This window comes from Amblyomma americanum, chromosome 4 (genome assembly GCF_052857255.1).
Source record: "Amblyomma americanum isolate KBUSLIRL-KWMA chromosome 4, ASM5285725v1, whole genome shotgun sequence".
NCBI lineage: Eukaryota > Metazoa > Arthropoda > Arachnida > Ixodida > Ixodidae > Amblyomma > Amblyomma americanum.
Genome location: NC_135500.1, coordinates 187,988,271 through 188,007,232, shown reverse-complemented (window position 1 = coordinate 188,007,232; position 18,962 = coordinate 187,988,271). Strand labels below are relative to the sequence as shown.

At 46.0% G+C, this 18,962-nt stretch overlaps 1 protein-coding gene across 1 annotated transcript in view; it reads left to right on the top strand.

The window, feature by feature from the left end:
* LOC144130489 (cholecystokinin receptor type A-like) overlaps positions 1-18,962 on the top strand; it is a 64,948-nt gene that overhangs the window by 27,319 nt on the left and 18,667 nt on the right. The window contains exons 2-4 of the mRNA XM_077664406.1: positions 8,304-8,440; positions 9,641-9,911; positions 17,809-18,009. Coding sequence (XP_077520532.1) covers positions 8,390-8,440; positions 9,641-9,911; positions 17,809-18,009 — 523 coding nt within the window. The 5' untranslated portion in view covers positions 8,304-8,389. The remainder of the gene's footprint in view (positions 1-8,303; positions 8,441-9,640; positions 9,912-17,808; positions 18,010-18,962) is intronic.

The following is an 18,962-nucleotide window of genomic DNA, read 5'->3' as shown; positions in this document are numbered from 1 at the left end:
ATATGGTCGGCAAAGCCTACCACTCCAGTTTTACCATTAAAATAAAGCAGCATCTTAACCACCTTGGTCTGAATCATCGCTCGCTCCACCTTGCATTGTACGAGGTGCTAAAAAAGAAAAATTTGTACTACTCTCCAAATAGCAGGAACATTCCTTGGTTTATTTCTGTCCCCACGGTGAGACGGTGAGACGCACCTGATTTTATTAACCATATTTCTTGCAGGCATGGTAAGCAATTGGCATTCAGCGTTTGGGTAATGCGTAGACGTGCAAGCGAAAAATCACGGGCGGTTTAGCTTGGCGTAAACTACGAATTATCGTGAGCTAGCACCACCAGCCCTGGTTTTGCACGGCTTATCTTGACTTTCTATGCTTTTGCGCTTCCTGAGCTGGCTTACCTCTGATATTATGTCACAAACGTTTTATTGATACAGCATTATTTTAAACTTGTACTGCGGTAGAACTGGTCAATTCTCTGCATTCGCAGATCCATGGGAGTCCTGATTCCTCTCCTGGGGCAGAGGGGCAGCGATTAAGCTATGCGCCCCTGCCTTGCGATGGCAGGTGCTGCCATCGGTGAGGCTAATGAGACCCATGTTGTTCCTGAGGAATCTCTCACGACTAATCATTTACTGAACTGCCACGGTGGGCAGCTTGTGATGACGTCACAACGTCACGTGACCAAAGTTGGCCTACGTGCTAGAAGCAGGCCTCGCACAGACAGACAACCGCTTTTCGGGGTAGTGGTGCCGCTAGGGCACTAAAATGGCAACCACAGGAATCATTTACTCCAGACTCGGGGAGTTAGTGGTTACCATTATTCAGCCCGAATGCTGAATTTTAGCGAACTGTATGACTTTCAGGTGGCCTGAATAATGTTTTTTTACGCGGCAGCACAAGAGGCTCACTGCATCGTGAAGCCGGCATCGCACTGGGGGAAGACACTGAAGAAATAAAAACTTGATAGCAGGGGCACCCTGATCCGAACCCGCGGTGGCGCTAAAAAATAAGTTCCGCTGGCCGCAGCTTCAGCCTACTACGCCATCGCCGCAGCTTTTTTTAAACCATGGTATTTATTACATTGAAAATATACTCTTTCTACATAAACTCAACTATTTGCAAAGCTTTCGGGAAACGCCACAAAACACATCGCAGAAAGACAGCAGCCGGATATAGACGCGATGTAAGGCTGAGCACACCACCAAGAGGAAATGCCAGTCCGATTTAAAATCGGTTGGTTCGTACCCTTCCCTCTGATGAACGATCAGTTGGGAGAAATCTTAACATCCTGCTTTTATGAACTGCCAAGCTCTCGAGCTGTGCTTGCAATGTCGTCGTCTTTGTCACGTACCCGCGTTCACGCGAATTAAACTGTTAGTCTTTCACGGTGTAGTATGAAAGCGTGGTCTTCATCATCCTCCACTCGCGCGCTTGGAAGCGTCATCAGACGAGCATGCAGCAAACCGCACGAAATGGCGGGAGATTAGAAGCGGTGAAATTCAGATCTAGTGCTATCGCAATGTCATCGAGTAATGATAATTAAGCGACTTGCAAACATTCCTTGTTCTGACCGGATTCTGTGCTTAGCACTTATTGTAATTGCGGTAAACGCTGCTGCATTACTTTATAAATATTTTTGGCATGCATTACTTTTCGTTCACAGACACAAATAATGCGTTGTCTCGTTTTAGCAGTGCATATAGACAACAATGAAAAGTTATAAGTGCAGGGCACATGTATGCATGCACTGCGTGGCAGAAGTAAAGGCAGAGTGGTATTTTGAGGCTCATTTGGTAGCTGTCTCGGTTTTGTCTCACGTATTGGCTCAAACAACATACACACACACGCACACCGCAGCGATGGCCAAGTGGTTGAGCATCCGCCTCGCATGTGGGAGGTGCGGGGTTTCGATCCCCAGTGCCGCCGGGTACGCACCGGTGATACAATGAGTACAAGCTTTCCCCTGGTCTGGTGCTCGGCTTATTTAGGGTGAAATTCTTGGGAAATGGGTCTTTGACCCCACCTTGAGAAAAAGAAAATACCTTGTGTTATGGCGCTCTTTGGCCATAGATGCCCTTGCGCCATAAATATTCATAATCATCACACACACACACGCACACGCACACGCACACGCACACGCACACGCACACGCACACGCACACGCACACACACACGCACACGCACACGCACACGCACACGCACACGCACACGCACACACACACACACACACACACACACACACACACACACACACACACACACACACACACATATAAGCATCTAACCTCTCGTCCAGATGTACCTTGAGGGCTTTTCTTGCATTTTTATCACTCAGTAATGTCGCCAAAAGTTGCGAACTACAAAAAACAACTCAATTTTTAAAACGACTGTTAATGAGGGTGGAGGTGAGGGAGGGCCAACAGAATTTTCGAAGTGAGGATGAGGATGAGGGAGGACCGAATAACTTTTCAGAATGAGTGCGAGGGTGAGGGAGGGCCATGAATTCAAAAGTGAGGATGAGGGAGGAAAAGTAAAAATGAGGGCATTTGCCCACCTCTGATCAGGAGTATAGGACGCAGGAAAAATAATTTCCGCTTCATGCCCTCTCTGCGGCGTATTTTTTTTTATTTAGCCCGTCGTGATTGCTGGAACCACAAGCTTATTTTCACTGCTCTGTTTCCCATGGAGAACAACTAGCAGGATGAAAGGGTCATCACTCCTTAGCATCAAAGATTTGGCGACCATAGCTGCTGGCAATGACTGCACCACCGCTAGTCAGCAGAATACAGGCTCGATTACTTCGACTCAAAACTTGATGGCTGTGTCGATTTACTCTTTTCGTTACTTCTTCTTTTTTCTTTCCAATCCTTCGCGGTAACTCAGCGGCTAATGTGTTTGGCTGCTGAATAGGAGTCCTCAGGTTCAATCACCGCCATGGCGAGCGCACTTCAACGCAAGAATATGTAGACACACCCGTGTGCTGACGTGACTTTAGTGCAATCTGAAATGTTATAGGTGTCCGAAATTATTCCACAGCCCCACACTTTTGTATGTCTCAGAAACCGCACGGTTTCTTCGAAAGCTGAAAAATTCCAACATTTTTTTTTTTTGAAGAAAACACCTGTTATTTTCCTGTCGCAATGTCTGGCGTTCACGGCAGTTATACTGCACGCTCTGGATAAAAACAAAACAAAAAATTTGGTTTAGAATTTTATAATCCTTTAGAAGGAAAGCAAGCGCACTCAGCAATAGTAGGGCTAGTATAAAAGTGATATTTTAAAAAATACCCTGCCCCGTAGTTGTCAAATCGCACCCAGCTCAGCCAAAATTGCGCGGTCCTTCTGCGGCAGCAGGCGTATCTGTCACTTTAAATTCGTTCGTGATTAATGTGACTCCGCTGCTCCTAACATGCACTGCCTTAAAGAAAATAGTAACGTGGTACCGAACAACTCCACGAGCATTTCTTGCCGCAACTTTCCGGACTGCGCAATCTCCTAGTAACTCGCTTCGTATGTTTGTCTGCTGCTGTCGAAACTACGCACACCTGGATGCTTTCAAGCCGGCCTCGAAGTATTCGGTTCCTTCTACGCTTGCAAGACTTTTCTGGCCCTAACTCTTACAAGTCAAAGTTCTCTTCATGACTGCTTCAGTTCTGTAGCGGGAATTTGAGCCTTACAGTTCATCTCCGAAACAAAACCGTGGTCAGCGAAACTTCGTGATGTAAGAAAACGAATGGAGTGCCAGCCATTTCGTCATGATGTATCGGATGTCAAGAGCAGGTCGAATGTGTTTGTGGGGAAAATTTATGCCAGCCGCATTCCCGTCAAGCACGAAGAGGGAAGCGGTGGTCGGGTTGGTAAGCCTCTGTTCAGACAGTAGGTCTGTGCTAAACTTCACTGGTGCGTTGTACTGGACAGTACGCTGTGCACCTGAGCCTTAACAATATTTAAAAACTAAAACAAAAATAAAAATAGCTCAAGATGACGGTGCCATGCGCAAGCTGAAATGAAAGGTCAGCGCCGTGCTTCTGTTATTTTAGTAAAAGGGCACTAAGATCTAAATTCATCCATTTTGCCACTGTCTTGCTTGGGAAGCTCAAGCTGGTTTACACAAGCCCCACCGGTGACAGCACCTGCCATCGCTGGGCAGCGGCGCATCTCTTAACCGCTGCACCACTACGCCAGGAGTGGCATAAGGACTCCCAGCGATCTATGAATGCAAAGCAGATGATGACTAATTCCGCGTATATAGGCTTTAACGTATTGACGCTATCGCATCATATTCCTAAAGCGGAGATTAAGCGCCCCTTCCTGTTTTAGTGCGCATGCACTAAGGCCCCCGCTCACCGATTTCTACGATCTTTGTCTTAAGCCTACTTGAGACTGAACACCGAACCTCGAACAGATACCAAAGTGAACCATACCATACCGTACCGTACCATACCACACCACACCATACCATACCATTCCATTCCATTCCATTCCATTCCATACCATACCATACCATGCCACACCAAAAACCATACCATACCACGCCATAGCATACCATACCATACTATACCATGTCATACCATACCATACCATGCCGTACGATACCACACCAAACCATACCATACCATGCCTACCCGTTGTGGTGGCTCAGTGGTTACGGCGCTCGGCTGCTGACCCGAGAGACGCGGGTTCGATCCGGTCCGCGGCGGTCGAATTTTCCCATGCACTGTGCGATTCCAGTGCACGTTAAAGAACTCCAGATGGTCGAAATTTTCGGAGTCCTTAATTATGACGTCCCTCATAGCCCGAGTCGATTTGGGACGTCAAACCCCATAAACCAAACCAAACCTAGAGTTCTCACGCTGCGGAAACGTTGTTTACGATCGATGCAAGCTATGCAGTACTCAACAAAGTGCGTGCTTTCATTACTAGCAACATTTTTTTCTCATTTCTTGAGTCGGTCATTATCACAACACCCCGCCTGGTCAATGAACGATCTGCCACATGATAAGGGGTCCTCGTTGACAACGTTCATGACAAGCTCAACAAAACGCTTCCCATGCTTCTTCTGACAGCCTAGTTTTTTATTCTCGCAAGTTGCGCAACAACTAAGTTGTGCGAGGTTCCTGGGAGCTTAAAGAAACCGTTGATGCTTTGTTTTTATTTCAGTGTTTGTAATTAATGTTTGTATTATGCAAGATATGCAATAAATATTGAATGAATGAATGAATGAGCCAATTAGCCACATTTTTTCAGGATTTTGGTAATATTGTGCATATTAAGGTACCACCTATGGCCTCTCTTTACCCTTCAGGGTCCTCGCTGCATACTTGCGTGCTCAGGGCTTTATTTTCTCTGAAAGAACATATTTGAGAAAGGATATTACAGCATCAGACTGCTACGCGTGACTGTTTCTCTTTTTTTTTATCGGCCGTCAACTTTTGTAATGCTCTCCGTGATATCTGCATTACCAATGTCACTGATATATGAGCAGAAATTTGTGGCAAAAATTCGCTGCGCTGTTTGAATGGAAGCTTCTAAGGAGCATTCTTCTGGTTTTGACCATTTGTTCGTAATTGTGCTTTTGAGCGTGTGTGTATGCTTGCGTGCGTGCGTGCGTGCGTGCGTGCGTGCGTGCGTGCGTGCGTGCGTGCGTGCGTGCGCGCGTGCGTGCACAAGTCTGCAACTTCATCGTCCTGAATAGGGCGCAGTCTTTTTCTGGAGCTGTAGCCGCCGCGGTGGCTGAGTGGTTGCGGCGCTCGGCTGCCGGCCGGAAAGACGCGGGTTCGATCCCGGCCGCGGCGGTCGAATTTCGATGGAGGCGAAATTCTAGAGGCCCGTGTACTGTGTGATGTCAGTGCACGGTAAGGAACCCCAGGTGGTCGAAATTTCCGGAGCCCTTAACTACGGCGTTCCTGATAGCCAGAGTCGCTCAATGCTCAATGCTGGTGCTCGCAGACTTTGGCTGATAATTCCAATGTGGATGGTTGGCCCCGTCTGTCTCTTGATACCTCAACATTTCCCACACTATGAAAAATTGAGAAGGTGGTTCCATTCTTCAAAACAGGAATTAAAACGTCACCTGCAAATTATTGTACAATCTCGCTGACGATTAAATGCTGCAAATTATTAGAATAAGTAATTTTCACAAACCTTGTTAATTTTCTCGAGACTAATTCTTTCTTCACACCCACAGAGCACGGTTTTCGGAAACCATATTCATGCGAAACCCAACTTGTCTGCTTTACTAACAAGCTCCGCATTATTCTAGACAGCGCCTCAGAGGCAGACTGCATTTTCCTCGGCTTTTCTAAAGCTTTCTACAAGGTATGTCACCGTTTATTACTTTTTAAACTAACTTAACTGAACATTGATCATAAAGTTTTGAAATGGATCGAATACTTTCTTCATAACCGATCACAATTTGTTTCCGCTAACAACTACGATTCACCTTTCAGTGACGTTTACTCGCGAATGCCTCAAGCGTCAGTCATTTTAACGCTTCTGTTTCTCATTTACATCAATGTTCTTCTTTCCAAAATAGCATCTAACATTCATCTCTTTGCTAATGACTGCGTTATTTTTCGCGAATTAACATCACCCGAAGACGCTAACCTTCTTCAGACCAATCTTACCTATATTTCTACTTGGTGCAATGATTGGCTCGTGGACCTAAACACTGACAAATGTAAAGTTATGCGAATATCCGGACATGCTAATACTCCTTCCAGGTACTGCTTCAATAATGTTCCCTTAGAATTTGTCACTACATATAAATACTTGGGCGTCCACATTTCTGTCGACCTCTCCTGGTCGCACCACATCGAGTACCCTATTAAAAACGCTAACCGCATTTTGGACTACGTTCGACGAAACTTTACGAAAACCCTGTCTTCTCTTAAATTATTGATTACAAAACGCTGATTTTTTAAAAAAACTGTAATATGCAGCTGCTCTATGGAATCTCCACTATCAAAAACTCATAACTACCCTGGAGATGGTCCAAAATAATGCCGCGCGTTTTATTTTATCTAACTTTAATCGTGGCGCAAGGGTAACCAGCATGAAAACTTGCCTCTCTTTACAGCCTTTAGCATGCCGCAGAAAAGTAATTCGTCTCGGTCTTTTTCATACATTGTACCATCATTCCACTCTACGGAGCGCACTCATTGCTCCTTCCCACTACGTTTCAAGCCGCACCGATCATCGCCACAAGGTTGGAATTTAAACATTTCACCCCTTATCAGCATCTCATTCCTTTTTGCCTCGTGCTTCACGCGAATGGAACAACCTTCCTGCTGACATCATCGACATCAGTGATAACCAGCATTTTCGCAACGCAATAGCTAACATTGTATAAATAGCAGATATTTCTTGTAATACTCATTTTCTTTTCTATGTTTTTTTATCAACTCCACTCTTTAATGTCAATAATTGAAATGAAATTAAATGAAATATATGGTTCTTTTTTATTTTTCACGTGCGCGATTAAATCGATGACAGCGCAGCAAGCTATAGAAAGGAAAATGTATGAAGAAAGATAGGAAGAGCGCATAGTGGGTCCGAGAACAAAACGTGAGTTCATGGAATCGTGGCTGAAAATATGAAGAAGTTGTGCGTGAGTAAGGCACGTAGTGCAAAGGGAAGATAACCGATCGTCCTTTGGGGTAACGGCGGGGATTCAAGAGAGGGCAAGTGTAGCAACGGGCATCAAAGAGTCAGGGGAGCTTATGAGGTTATAAAGTTTGCGCAGATAAGGTGGCCGCAGCTGGCGCAGAACAGGCTTAATTTGGGGGTCATGGGAGAAGTATCCGTCCTGCAGAGAACGCAGTTCTTAAAGCATAAGGTTTTAAACCTTTAAGAACTTTAAGAATACGGCAATATTCAATGTAATTACGCAAGAACTGCAATAGTATTTGTGACTACAACCGCCTGTCTCCATATTTAAGCATTTCATGGTTGGAGTTTTTATTCGCATGGAGCAATGCATCTTGAAACGATGACCACTGCCTAAAGGCGTCCGCGGTATCCTAAACTCTGTGTTGACACCGACGGCGACTTGGAACGCCATGATTCTGAAACCCCATGTGTGCGCAACTCGGGTCTTTGGCTTGCTGCTGTGACCAGGCTCGTCCTGATATTTTTGTACATATTCTCACTACTCTCCTGCGCACATCACCACCCATCGTAATGGATTGTTTTCTCCTCGATTCCTCTCCCAGTGCAAAGTAGCAGGCTAGAGAATCTCCATTTAGGCCTTCCTCTCTGTATTTCTCAGTAAGTAAGCATCCCTCTCCTACTATTGTATTTCAGATGCGACCCTGGGCTCCGGAAGCTGCGTCTGTGAGCAACCTGAAGGAATACCAGACGCCACTCCTGCTCTGAAGCCCTTGAGAAGCATGAGTACTTGGAATTATTCCTTCAATGAAACCTCTCCAAGCAATAAGCAGGTACGTAACCCGGAATGGCAACTAGATTTTTGTGACATTTCTTCCCAAAAAGCAACTGAAATTTTTCGTTTTAAGTTTAAATAATCGCACGACGTTCTTGAGACTTTTACAAAGAGAACATAAATCTCGTTTCTTCAGCCGGATATTCTACCGGTTCCTTCGCAGCACGAGTATTCAGAGTGTGCTCATAAACCCCGGAGCCACTGCATGCACTCTGTAACAAGAAGCACGAAAATCAGAAAAGCATGAAACATATCTTAGAAGCCCGCTGAAAGCATCTGTTTGTGAGCCATAAGCACCTACTCTCTCTTTAGTACACATTTAAGACACCCCATTCTAAGTGTAATTTGATAACGCCAAATTGTTGTACAGACTTGCAAGAAAGAAATATTCGCTTGTGTTGAGGGTTCACGTGGAAGATAAAGACAAGTACTGAAAAAAGTGTTGGGGAAGAGTGAGCAGCACGGATCATGCAGCAAGAAATCAGATGCTTTAACGTGGCCAAATTATTTCGTACCATTGATCAACAGGCGTTCTACAAACAACTTACTGTTCTCTTTGTTCCATGAATTCCTATAGTACCTGTTTTATTAGAATAAAAGACCTGTCGTCACTGTATGCCGTAAAAAAAGGGGTCTCGAACGTAACCAAGTGAGCAAGCTTCACTTTTTGTTCGAGCCTTCTGCGTCGTTTTACGTAAAATAAAGTCATTTCGTATTTGAATCTCAAAATCCTAGAATGAAAGTTTCAACTTTTGCCGATTGATTGATTGATTGATTGATTGATTGATTGATTGATTGATTGATTGATTGATTGATTGATTGATTGATTGATTGATTGATTGATTGATTGATTGATTGATTGATTGATTGATTGATTTCTGTTTCCGTTCCTCTTTGCATTCTCCAATCATGACCACTGCTGTTCTTTCTGCGAGCTCTCATATCTTGATCAGGCAGGTACAGCAAAAGAATTCACTGCTCTTTTTATTGTGCCAGTAATTTGTTGCACTAGGCTCTGCTGCGGTAATGCAGAACCCATTCATCCGACAGCAAATCCTTGATGATGCAGCGATTTTAATAACTGCGGCAGGAGGTGACATTAGCAGCGCGTTTCGTATATGCGCATGAAATGGAGGCTGAAGTGTTCTCCGTGCGTTATGAAACACTCAGCGCATAACACGGGTCCTGCTGCGTCCAGCTTCCTGCGCCCTGGTGGCACTCGGAGGAAGCTGTGCTGGTGGCGCCATACACCATCATCCTGCTGCTGGCCGTGCTGGGCAACGGCCTGGTCATTCTCACGCTGGCCGTGAACAAGCGCATGCGCACCGTGACCAACCTGTTCCTGCTCAACCTGGCCGTGAGCGACCTGCTGCTGGGCGTCTTCTGCATGCCCTTCACGCTGGCGGGCGTCCTGCTCCGAGAGTTCGTCTTCGGGCAGCTCATGTGCAAGCTCATACCGTACCTGCAGGGTGAGTGCGGTCTTCAAAGCATCGTGCATGTCGCCGACAGCTCAAGGAAAGCTGTTGTGACGCTTACATGTCCGGAGCTTACCCTGAGGCTATGCAGAATTCATGTGCGGGGAACCTTGAGTGACAATTTATTTTCTAATGTTTTGGAACTTTGTGATGTGACCAAATGGCTTTTTTATTTCCTTGTACATCAGCGCGGCCCGAGCGCAGTCATTCATGTGAGCAATGCGTTCTGCCTGCAATTGTGGGCATATTCGGTTTTCGAGCAGCTAGTACTCGTGGTAGTGCTTACAGGGGAAGTACTGCAGCCGTTTCTCTGGCTTCAGCAAGAGCATAAATGCGATTGGCATTCAGTAAGAGAATGAAAAGGTACTGGCCCAAAACTTCGCATTTAGAGACAACTGGGCAGTTCCATACAAAGCTGCTGCCACGATGCGTTAGTAGCGAATACAACATAAAACTTGCCACAATGTAATCTCAGTGGTTGGACATACGACTGAAACAGAAGGAAAGCAGCCTACATACACACCTACGTGACAAAACGTAGTTGCTATATTTGCACCGTAGTGTCCTCATCCTTCTATTTCTTACGGAGAAGAGAGCTGAGGACAAGTTCTGGTATTCCGGTACCTTATTGGCGACGTTGTCTGAGGTGCATTCGATGCTAGGGGCCCGGAGTAATAAACAATCGCGCTTGCCTTGTAAACATAATTCTTTCTTAATCTTCCCGCTATCTAGGGCGAGAACTGTTGTTCCAAAATATAATTATTACCTTTCCGATACTAGACCTTCTAACATCCAATAACTGGATTATAGGGATTATATATATATATATATATATATATATATATATTCATCCATTTCGTGTTAATTCTCTTCTAACATGCTCTTGTGTATTCACTAGTAGCTTTCTTATCCAATTTGCCTGAAAGCTTTGACAGGTATTACGAAATATTCAGGCGTATCATTTTTCCGCACAAGTCAAGGAAATCTGCAGCCTGGAAGCACAGTGCGCTGTTGTTGGCCCCCGCTTATCCTATGCTTGAAGGTTAGCAGCCCCGATATGGTTTTTGCTTTTTATATCCAAAAAGCGATAAGAAGCTCTATCGCAGTCATCATTTTTACAACGTATGGTTAGCGCAGTTTGTTGTTCTTTCTTTCGTGTGCGTCACTGAGCTTCACACATGCCCGGTGCTGAAATGAAGGAACTTTGTAAGCTTCAGCCAGTGGGCTGTCAGGTTCTGGCGTTCACTTGCCACCTGAGAAACGTCACCTTGGCCCGCTGTATCTCTCAGGAGTCGAATTTAGCTTGCTTTGACAAACGCAAAATATGTGCACAAGCACATTGCGTTTCATTTTATTTCGGAATCGGTTCTAGGCTAAGGTTTTAAGGCCTGGCGTCAGGCAAAGATCATTGAAAGCTGTGAAGGGGGACCTTAGCAGTAGCACTCTATAAAATTTTCGGACCGCTTAACGCATGTTAAGAGGGCGAAGCGATAGCTTCGTGTTCTGGATTCATTGCGCACGGAGGAAGTTGGTGAATACGACGACGTCCAATGCAAAGCGCGAGATTGTATGAGACCAAAAACAACATAGTTGCAGTTAATTAAACACGAGGACTGATCGGTTGCGGTGATAGCATAGCGGACAACCTTGGCGAAAAGATTATTTAAGCGGTATAGGTTTGGTTAAATATTGGTAAACAATTAGCCTTGTATAGGACTCGTTACAGCGCAGTCGTATGCCCCTGAGCAAAATGTCACCTATATTGCTTTGTGGCATGAGCATATTCAGATTTTCCTTGTCGGCATTTTTCCACGCGGTAAAGAAAAAAAATATTGCCGATATCATAGTGAAGCAGATCTTTTCGCGCCGCCACGGGTTTGGAACCCAGGCGCGGCGCAGTTGCGGCCACATTTATTTTATTTCTGCAGGTCTAGCTGACTTCAGACACTCAATGTTTTTTTTTTTTTTTTGGGGGGGGGGGGGGGGGGGGATTTTAAGAATGTAAGTCTTCGTGCTAACGCATTGATAATACCAACCGACAACAGGCAGATCACCAATGCTTTAAATAGTGAACTCTGAACGCAGCGGGAGCGAACAAATAGATCAAAAGAGGGAATAAAAAACTCGGAGGACACTTAAGCTTCGCCTTGAGAGCAGACGCGATAGCACCTTTTACTATTTTTGTTACGCCTGATTGGCGTATTGAAGCTTGGTTTTATTTTTAATTATTACAACATCGGTACACATCCCCAACACGCTTTATTTTCATACACACCATGACGCGTACCCCTACGCTTTAACCAACGACCATTTGTGGCATATGCGTTGCGTGCCCGCCTGGCACGCGGAAAGTTTCGGTTTGAACCCAATACCAGCGAATATCTATTTCCATTTGAAGCTCCTGCGAATACCTGTAATGTTTCTGAGGCCTTCCTGTCAATCCAAGGTCACGGCGACGGCTTTTCGACCGAACGCGTTGTACACGCTATCGTGCAAAACAGGATAAGCACGGTGCCCGCGGCTGCCTTCACAATGCTCTAGTACAAACTATCCCTAGCCGCTGTGCAAATGGTGTTATTGCTGCACAGTTAAAATATCATTAAGTGCATTTTACAAGGCGTTGGTTCTCCAAAGGGTGATACGTCAAGAGATGTTGCACAGCACTTCTGCTGCTCACTAAAGCCGAATGAACATCTAAGTGACTGATGTCTAAGACATCGATGCCCATATTGGTCGGAAAAGTTATTTGTGCATTTTTACGCGACAGCGTAAGGAGCTCGTTGTGCTGAAAACCCGGCGTAGGCCGTCGCCTGGCGTCAGTCGGAAAAAATCTCAGATTCCCTGAAGTCAGAATGTAGAAAAATAAAATAGCCGGCATTGGGTTGCGAACCCAGGGCACCAGACGGGCACGCAACACACAGGCCATGGAGGGCCAGCTTTGTTCAAGCGCGTGAGAAGGATACCCAGTGACCGCGTTGTGGTGTGTATAACTTAGTTACGTGCTTTTGGTATGTGTACTTATCTTACGTTAGCTTCAAAAATAAAGCAAAATTTAATATGCTAATTAGGCGTCAGAAATTGCGTTAAATGAAAAGGCGGTGTCACGATGCTTCATTGTACGGGAGCAAATGGTGTGTATGTGTATGAGTATGTAGAGGCGTACTATGTCCTGCAGTGTAACATAGATAGTTATTGGTGATTGGTAGGCGATAATTGGGATCGGTGATTGGTAATCGGTAATGTGATCAGTAATTGTGATTGCAATCGATGGCCGTGATCGGTAATGCGACTGTGGATTGGTAATCGATGAGAAATGAGAAAGAAAATAGGAAAAAGGAGGAAGATGGGCTGTCGGTGTCTACTTGTAAGGCGAATCTTAAGCGTCCTCCTAATTTTTGAGCGTTACGATTATAATAGGATGAAAGGAAAATTTCATGTATGGGAAGGTATCGTAAGGTATGGTAAAGTAAGGTATGGTATGGTATGGTATGGTATGGTATGGTATGGTATGGTATGGTATGGTATGGTATGGTATAGTATGGTATGGTATGGTATGGTATGGTATGGTATGGTATGGTATGGTATGGTATGGTATGGTATGGTAGGGGGTTTAAACCTCTCCAAGCTGTGCATAGGCTATGATGGGCACCTTAGCTGACGGCTTCAGATTCATTTCAATGCCTTCGGGTTCTTCAACATGCGCTGACATCGAATCCAGGCCGCGGAGGCCTGAATTCAAAACCACAGCCGCAATATTCTGCAGCCGAACGTCACAGTCACTAAGCCGCCGCGATCGCTAAATGGCAATGAAATCATATGAAATAAGATGTCCATGAGAACTGAGCTATTTCGCGCACAGGACCACGAAGCAAACACTACAAATAGACCCGGACCAAAATCCCAGGGACATAGTTATATAGGTCATATCACGACACCTCCACCCTTAAATAAAGTTTAGCTCTTCTTATTCGCACGCGATAAAATGAAACCTCCGGCGAAGAAGTAGGCTATTTTAACTTTAGTTTTCCTTTTTATATGGCGAGTTCACAACTTAACACACGTGACACTCAAGACATACCTACTGATATGCAGGAAGTTTTTCTTTTTTCTCTGTTCGTCATGTTTCCTTTAGGGCACGTGCTTCACTCAAGACAAACATATTGATTTGTCTCAGATAAAAGAGGTGAGGCTTTCAGAATAGACGTCTTTCTAAAGCATCATTTTATTTACAAGTTTCTTTCTTCATGAACCTCCACGGCTGATAGTATTAGGCAGCCTTTTCCAAGGCTGCCTAATACTATCAGAGCTGTCTTCTCTTCGAGAAGACAGCTCTGAAACGAAGCCAAGCTTCTCAATTCAACAGACACGCAATGATAGAAGCTCTTTTCGGTGCGTCTACCGTATTTCGCGTCTCTTGTAAGTGATTTCAGGACCGAACCGAATTTGAAGCCGTTCCACTATCATTCTCTCTTTTTCTGCCTCTTTCTATCGCTCTCATGGCGCAAGCTCTTTACCCGAATGTGTGCTTGTTTACACTGGAGAAATAATTTGGCTTCAAAGCGATCGCACAGCTGCTTTCATTGAAAGGGAAGATCTCACAAAACAACGAAACAAAAAAAAACTGTAAAGAAAAAAGAATCTTTTCGGTTGCGATTGAGGGATGCGCCTTTGAAATAAAAAGAAAATTGCGGGCCCATGTTACGGCTCGCTGATCTTATTACATTACGGGAGGGCGCATGACAAACTTGCGCCATGGTCTTTCGTGAAAATAATTTCGGGGAACAAGTTTCGCGTCGTCATGCGTGACAAAAACTGCACTTCCGCTCGACGAAACACAATGTGTCACGTGCTTCTGTCCGGCAGCAAGGCCTAACAAATATATTCAGCCGAGCAACGACCACGCGTCCACATTAGTTCAACCGCGATATTGCCTCACGCTTGCCCGCGGCACATTGTTTTGAAAATGCCAGCGCTTCTGTGTGGCGAGCGCAAATCAGCGCTAATTGCTTCACGGGCTAATAGCTCTCTGCGGTCATCTGAGGCCGGCGGCATTCAACGCTTTAGGAACCCCGTAAACTGAGCCTGCGCTCGTCGCTAGTCTTTTATCCTGTTTTTTTTTTTTTCGAAAACGTGGGCCCGGTATGCAAGTGTAAACCGACGACATGAGCTCTATCCTGCAGACGGCTGCGTGTCATCCCGCGTCGTATGGGAGCGAGTTCGGTGCCTTTTGTGTTACGCAACGGCCATTTCCTGGAAGATGTATAGAGTGCGCGTTCCCTGTGCCGTTCGAAGAAGAATGCTTTCTCTATTCTCAAGGCGTGTAGGGCATAATTCAGCCAGGTGGCGTAAAGTCGCAGCACCTTTACGGGTGCCTTGGGCAATGAACTTATGCGCACAGCTTTTTTTTTCGTTGCCCTTGCATCCTTGTAGTTTCGCCCTGGGAAGACTTTGTATACACAGAACCTATAATTTCAGCAGCTCCACAAGCATAACTAATATTGTTACCTTCCAACTATTTCCAACTGCAGAAAGCATTATTACTGTCTTTTCAAAAGACACTCCACGCATAGGCTTGAGTTACTGAGGTCAACGTGCAGCGGACAAGTTGCATTCTTCAGAAAACCTAAAATAAGTAAAACGGCGACATGTCACGGCAACTGCTATCTTCGGCTGAAGTTTTCCATTTCGGCTTCAGAATGAGGCCTTTAAACGCTAGCTGCCTATAGTGTTAACGATTGAGCATGCGCATTTAAAAAAATTCTCTGGAAAGCCAATTCAGCCACTGCATCTTTCTCTTGATTAAACTTTTCTGAGTAAAATTCCCGCAGTATTCGTTCGTAGGCTGGGTGGTCGCTGTCCTTTACAACCGTCCAAATGATTGGTGTGGCTGGTTTATAGTCATTACAGTGTGCTATACTTTGTGATGAAGAAAATTATGGTACTTTGTGCTATGTCATAACATGTCATGCTATGTGATGTCATGACATGGAATATTACAGCAGGCAAATTTGACGGCACGGCATATCGTTGGGTTAGGCATACATGATGAATATATATTTTCATGGAAAAAAAAGCTCTCAAATGTAGTGCCTATAGGGTTCACGGTGTTTCCGGCAGTTTCTAAGCAGATGCCTAACCAGTGGGCTCTCTTCCGTATAAACATTCGAATGGTCTCCACAGATGAACTTGATTGAGGAGCATTCTCCCGTTGTATGAAAAAGTGCGCGCCTGGAGAAAGCCTTTCAGTATTCGGAAGCGAGTCCTTCCTCGCTCGTGTTGCGTCTGTCTGGTTAATGCTGCATCATCGAATACCTTAGTACTGGCATTGACATTTCCTTTTGTGCAAGGAAAAGAGATCACATACAAGCGTATGTATTCAAAACCAAAGTAAAAAATGACGTAACAATCTGAAGCATGAGTGATCGATGAAAGCACGCGCTACCCGTGTTGTGCAGAGAAGCGTTGCCCCTCCAGCGTTTGGTATGCAGGAGGAAACTGCAGAGATGGTGATTTCATCAGTTTTTTCTCAACGCACTGTGAATAGCCTAGGTACAAAAGGGGGTGAGAGGAGAGAAAGAGTACAGAAGTACAAATTCGCATATTTCGCACCTGGCACTTAAAATGGGGAGAGAGAGAGAGAGAGGGTGTGTGTGTGTGTGTGTGTGTGTGTGTGTGTGTGTGTGTGTGTGTGTGTGTGTGTGTGTGTGTGTGTGTGTGTGTGTGTGTGTGTGTGTGTGTGTGTGTGTGTGTGTGTGTGTGTGTGTGTGTGTGTGTGTGTGTGTGTGTGTGTGTGTGTGTGTGTGTGTGTGTGTGTGTGTGTGTGTGTGTGTGTGTGTGTGTGTGTGTGTGTGTGTGTGTGTGTGTGTGTGTGTGTGTGTGTGTGTGTGTGTGTGTGTGTGTGTGTGTGTGTGTGTGTGTGTGTGTGTGTGTGTGTGTGTGTGTGTGTGTGTGTGTGTGTGTGTGTGTGTGTGTGTGTGTGTGTGTGTGTGTGTGTGTGTGTGTGTGTGTGTGTGTGTGTGTGTGTGTGTGTGTGTGTGTGTGTGTGTGTGTGTGTGTGTGTGTGTGTGTGTGTGTGTGTGTGTGTGTGTGTGTGTGTGTGTGTGTGTGTGTGTGTGTGTGTGTGTGTGTGTGTGTGTGTGTGTGTGTGTGTGTGTGTGTGTGTGTGTGTGTGTGTGTGTGTGTGTGTGTGTGTGTGTGTGTGTGTGTGTGTGTGTGTGTGTGTGTGTGTGTGTGTGTGTGTGTGTGTGTGTGTGTGTGTGTGTGTGTGTGTGTGTGTGTGTGTGTGTGTGTGTGTGTGTGTGTGTGTGTGTGTGTGTGTGTGTGTGTGTGTGTGTGTGTGTGTGTGTGTGTGTGTGTGTGTGTGTGTGTGTGTGTGTGTGTGTGTGTGTGTGTGTGTGTGTGTGTGTGTGTGTGTGTGTGTGTGTGTGTGTGTGTGTGTGTGTGTGTGTGTGTGTGTGTGTGTGTGTGTGTGTGTGTGTGTGTGTGTGTGTGTGTGTGTGTGTGTGTGTGTGTGTGTGTGTGTGTGTGTGTGTGTGTGTGTGTGTGTGTGTGTGTGTGTGTGTGTGTGTGTGTGTGTGTGTGTGTGTGTGTGTGTGTGTGTGTGTGTGTGTGTGTGTGTGTGTGTGTGTGTGTGTGTGTGTGTGTGTGTGTGTGTGTGTGTGTTAAATAATTTTTCGGAGAAAACAAAGTTGCCGTCTCACATCCGAATGACGATTTAGTGCTCCCTACAGGATAACTAAGTACAGCTGTGTTTCCACCAGTGTATGTTTTCTCAATGTGCTCCTTCGAGCCGCTTTTGCGGTCGTTGAATAAAGCTTCCTTCTGTGTACGCTGTTATTTCAATTTGTATTCCCCCTTTCCTTCCCTTCCCTTGCATTCCCGCACTCCACAGCGGTGTCGGTGTGCGTGTCCGACTGGACCCTGGTGGCCGTGTCCGTGGAGCGCTACTACGCCATCTGCGAGCCCCTGCGCTCTCGCGCCTGGCAGACGCCTCGGCACGCTCAGCGCACCGTGGCGGCCGTCTGGGTCGTCTCCCTCCTGCTCATGCTGCCCATCGCGCTGCTCAGCCAGCTCAGGCCCATCAGGGACTCCGGTAGGTGCCTTGCGCTCAGAGTACCTCAAGTCCCGAGACTGTACTTTATGCCTGCTGCTCTTTTTCTCTATTGTGAAGTTGGTCCTGTAGTTATCGCGTTTCAGCACGCTACTCTACCTCTTGTGTACGATACCTCGACCTTTCTTTAGCAGAGTATTGCTCGAATGAAGTTAACTTGGAGCCGCCGAGTACGTACTGTGCCTGTTTTCAGTGAATACACATGAGCTTCGGTTCGGGTCAAAGTCCGTTAATTTTGGTTATTTGAGTCCTGAGCACGTCCTGCGCTGACCGAGGGAAAAGCTCCCGCATTATCACCGGCTCACCGGCTTCGTGTCGGGCTTTCACCAACAGCCGAGTCCCCAAACTTGGCCTCCGCATTTTAGGCGCCACCCTCCACCAAGATCATGTGATCACCTGTGCCCCGCGGTCACGAAGGCGTAGAAGGCAACGTCAAGCCTGACACGGGCCTAGCTGACACCCTAGCGGGGATTAACAGGCCATACATGTACCCCCTTTCGGCCTACTACTCTACGCGCCTTGAGACCTTACGTCTCAATCGGCGCGTCTATCCGCCTCCTCACAAACACCTTTCTTCGCCGGATGCCTACAGGCTCCGCCGAATTCACACTCTCACTTTCCTCAGTTTCCACCGAACACTATATATCAAATGCATGCCTATGGTCCGGCGGCACTCACTCATAGTTTTCTTCATATCGCATAGACATGCACGCATAAACCACACCCCCTAAATCCGCGCAATGTAGAATCGGAGCTGTGGGAAGTGCGGCTGGCTATCTCCGCCCCGGAAGCCCAGGAGGCGCTCATCGCCATCTGCGCAGCGTCGGCCAGGGCCGCTGGGATCCTGGACTGGAGGCTCCACCTGCTTTGCTCTAACTACCATCTTCCTCCCTCTCAATTAATGCTTATTCCTTCCTTCAAAGAAACTGCGTTGA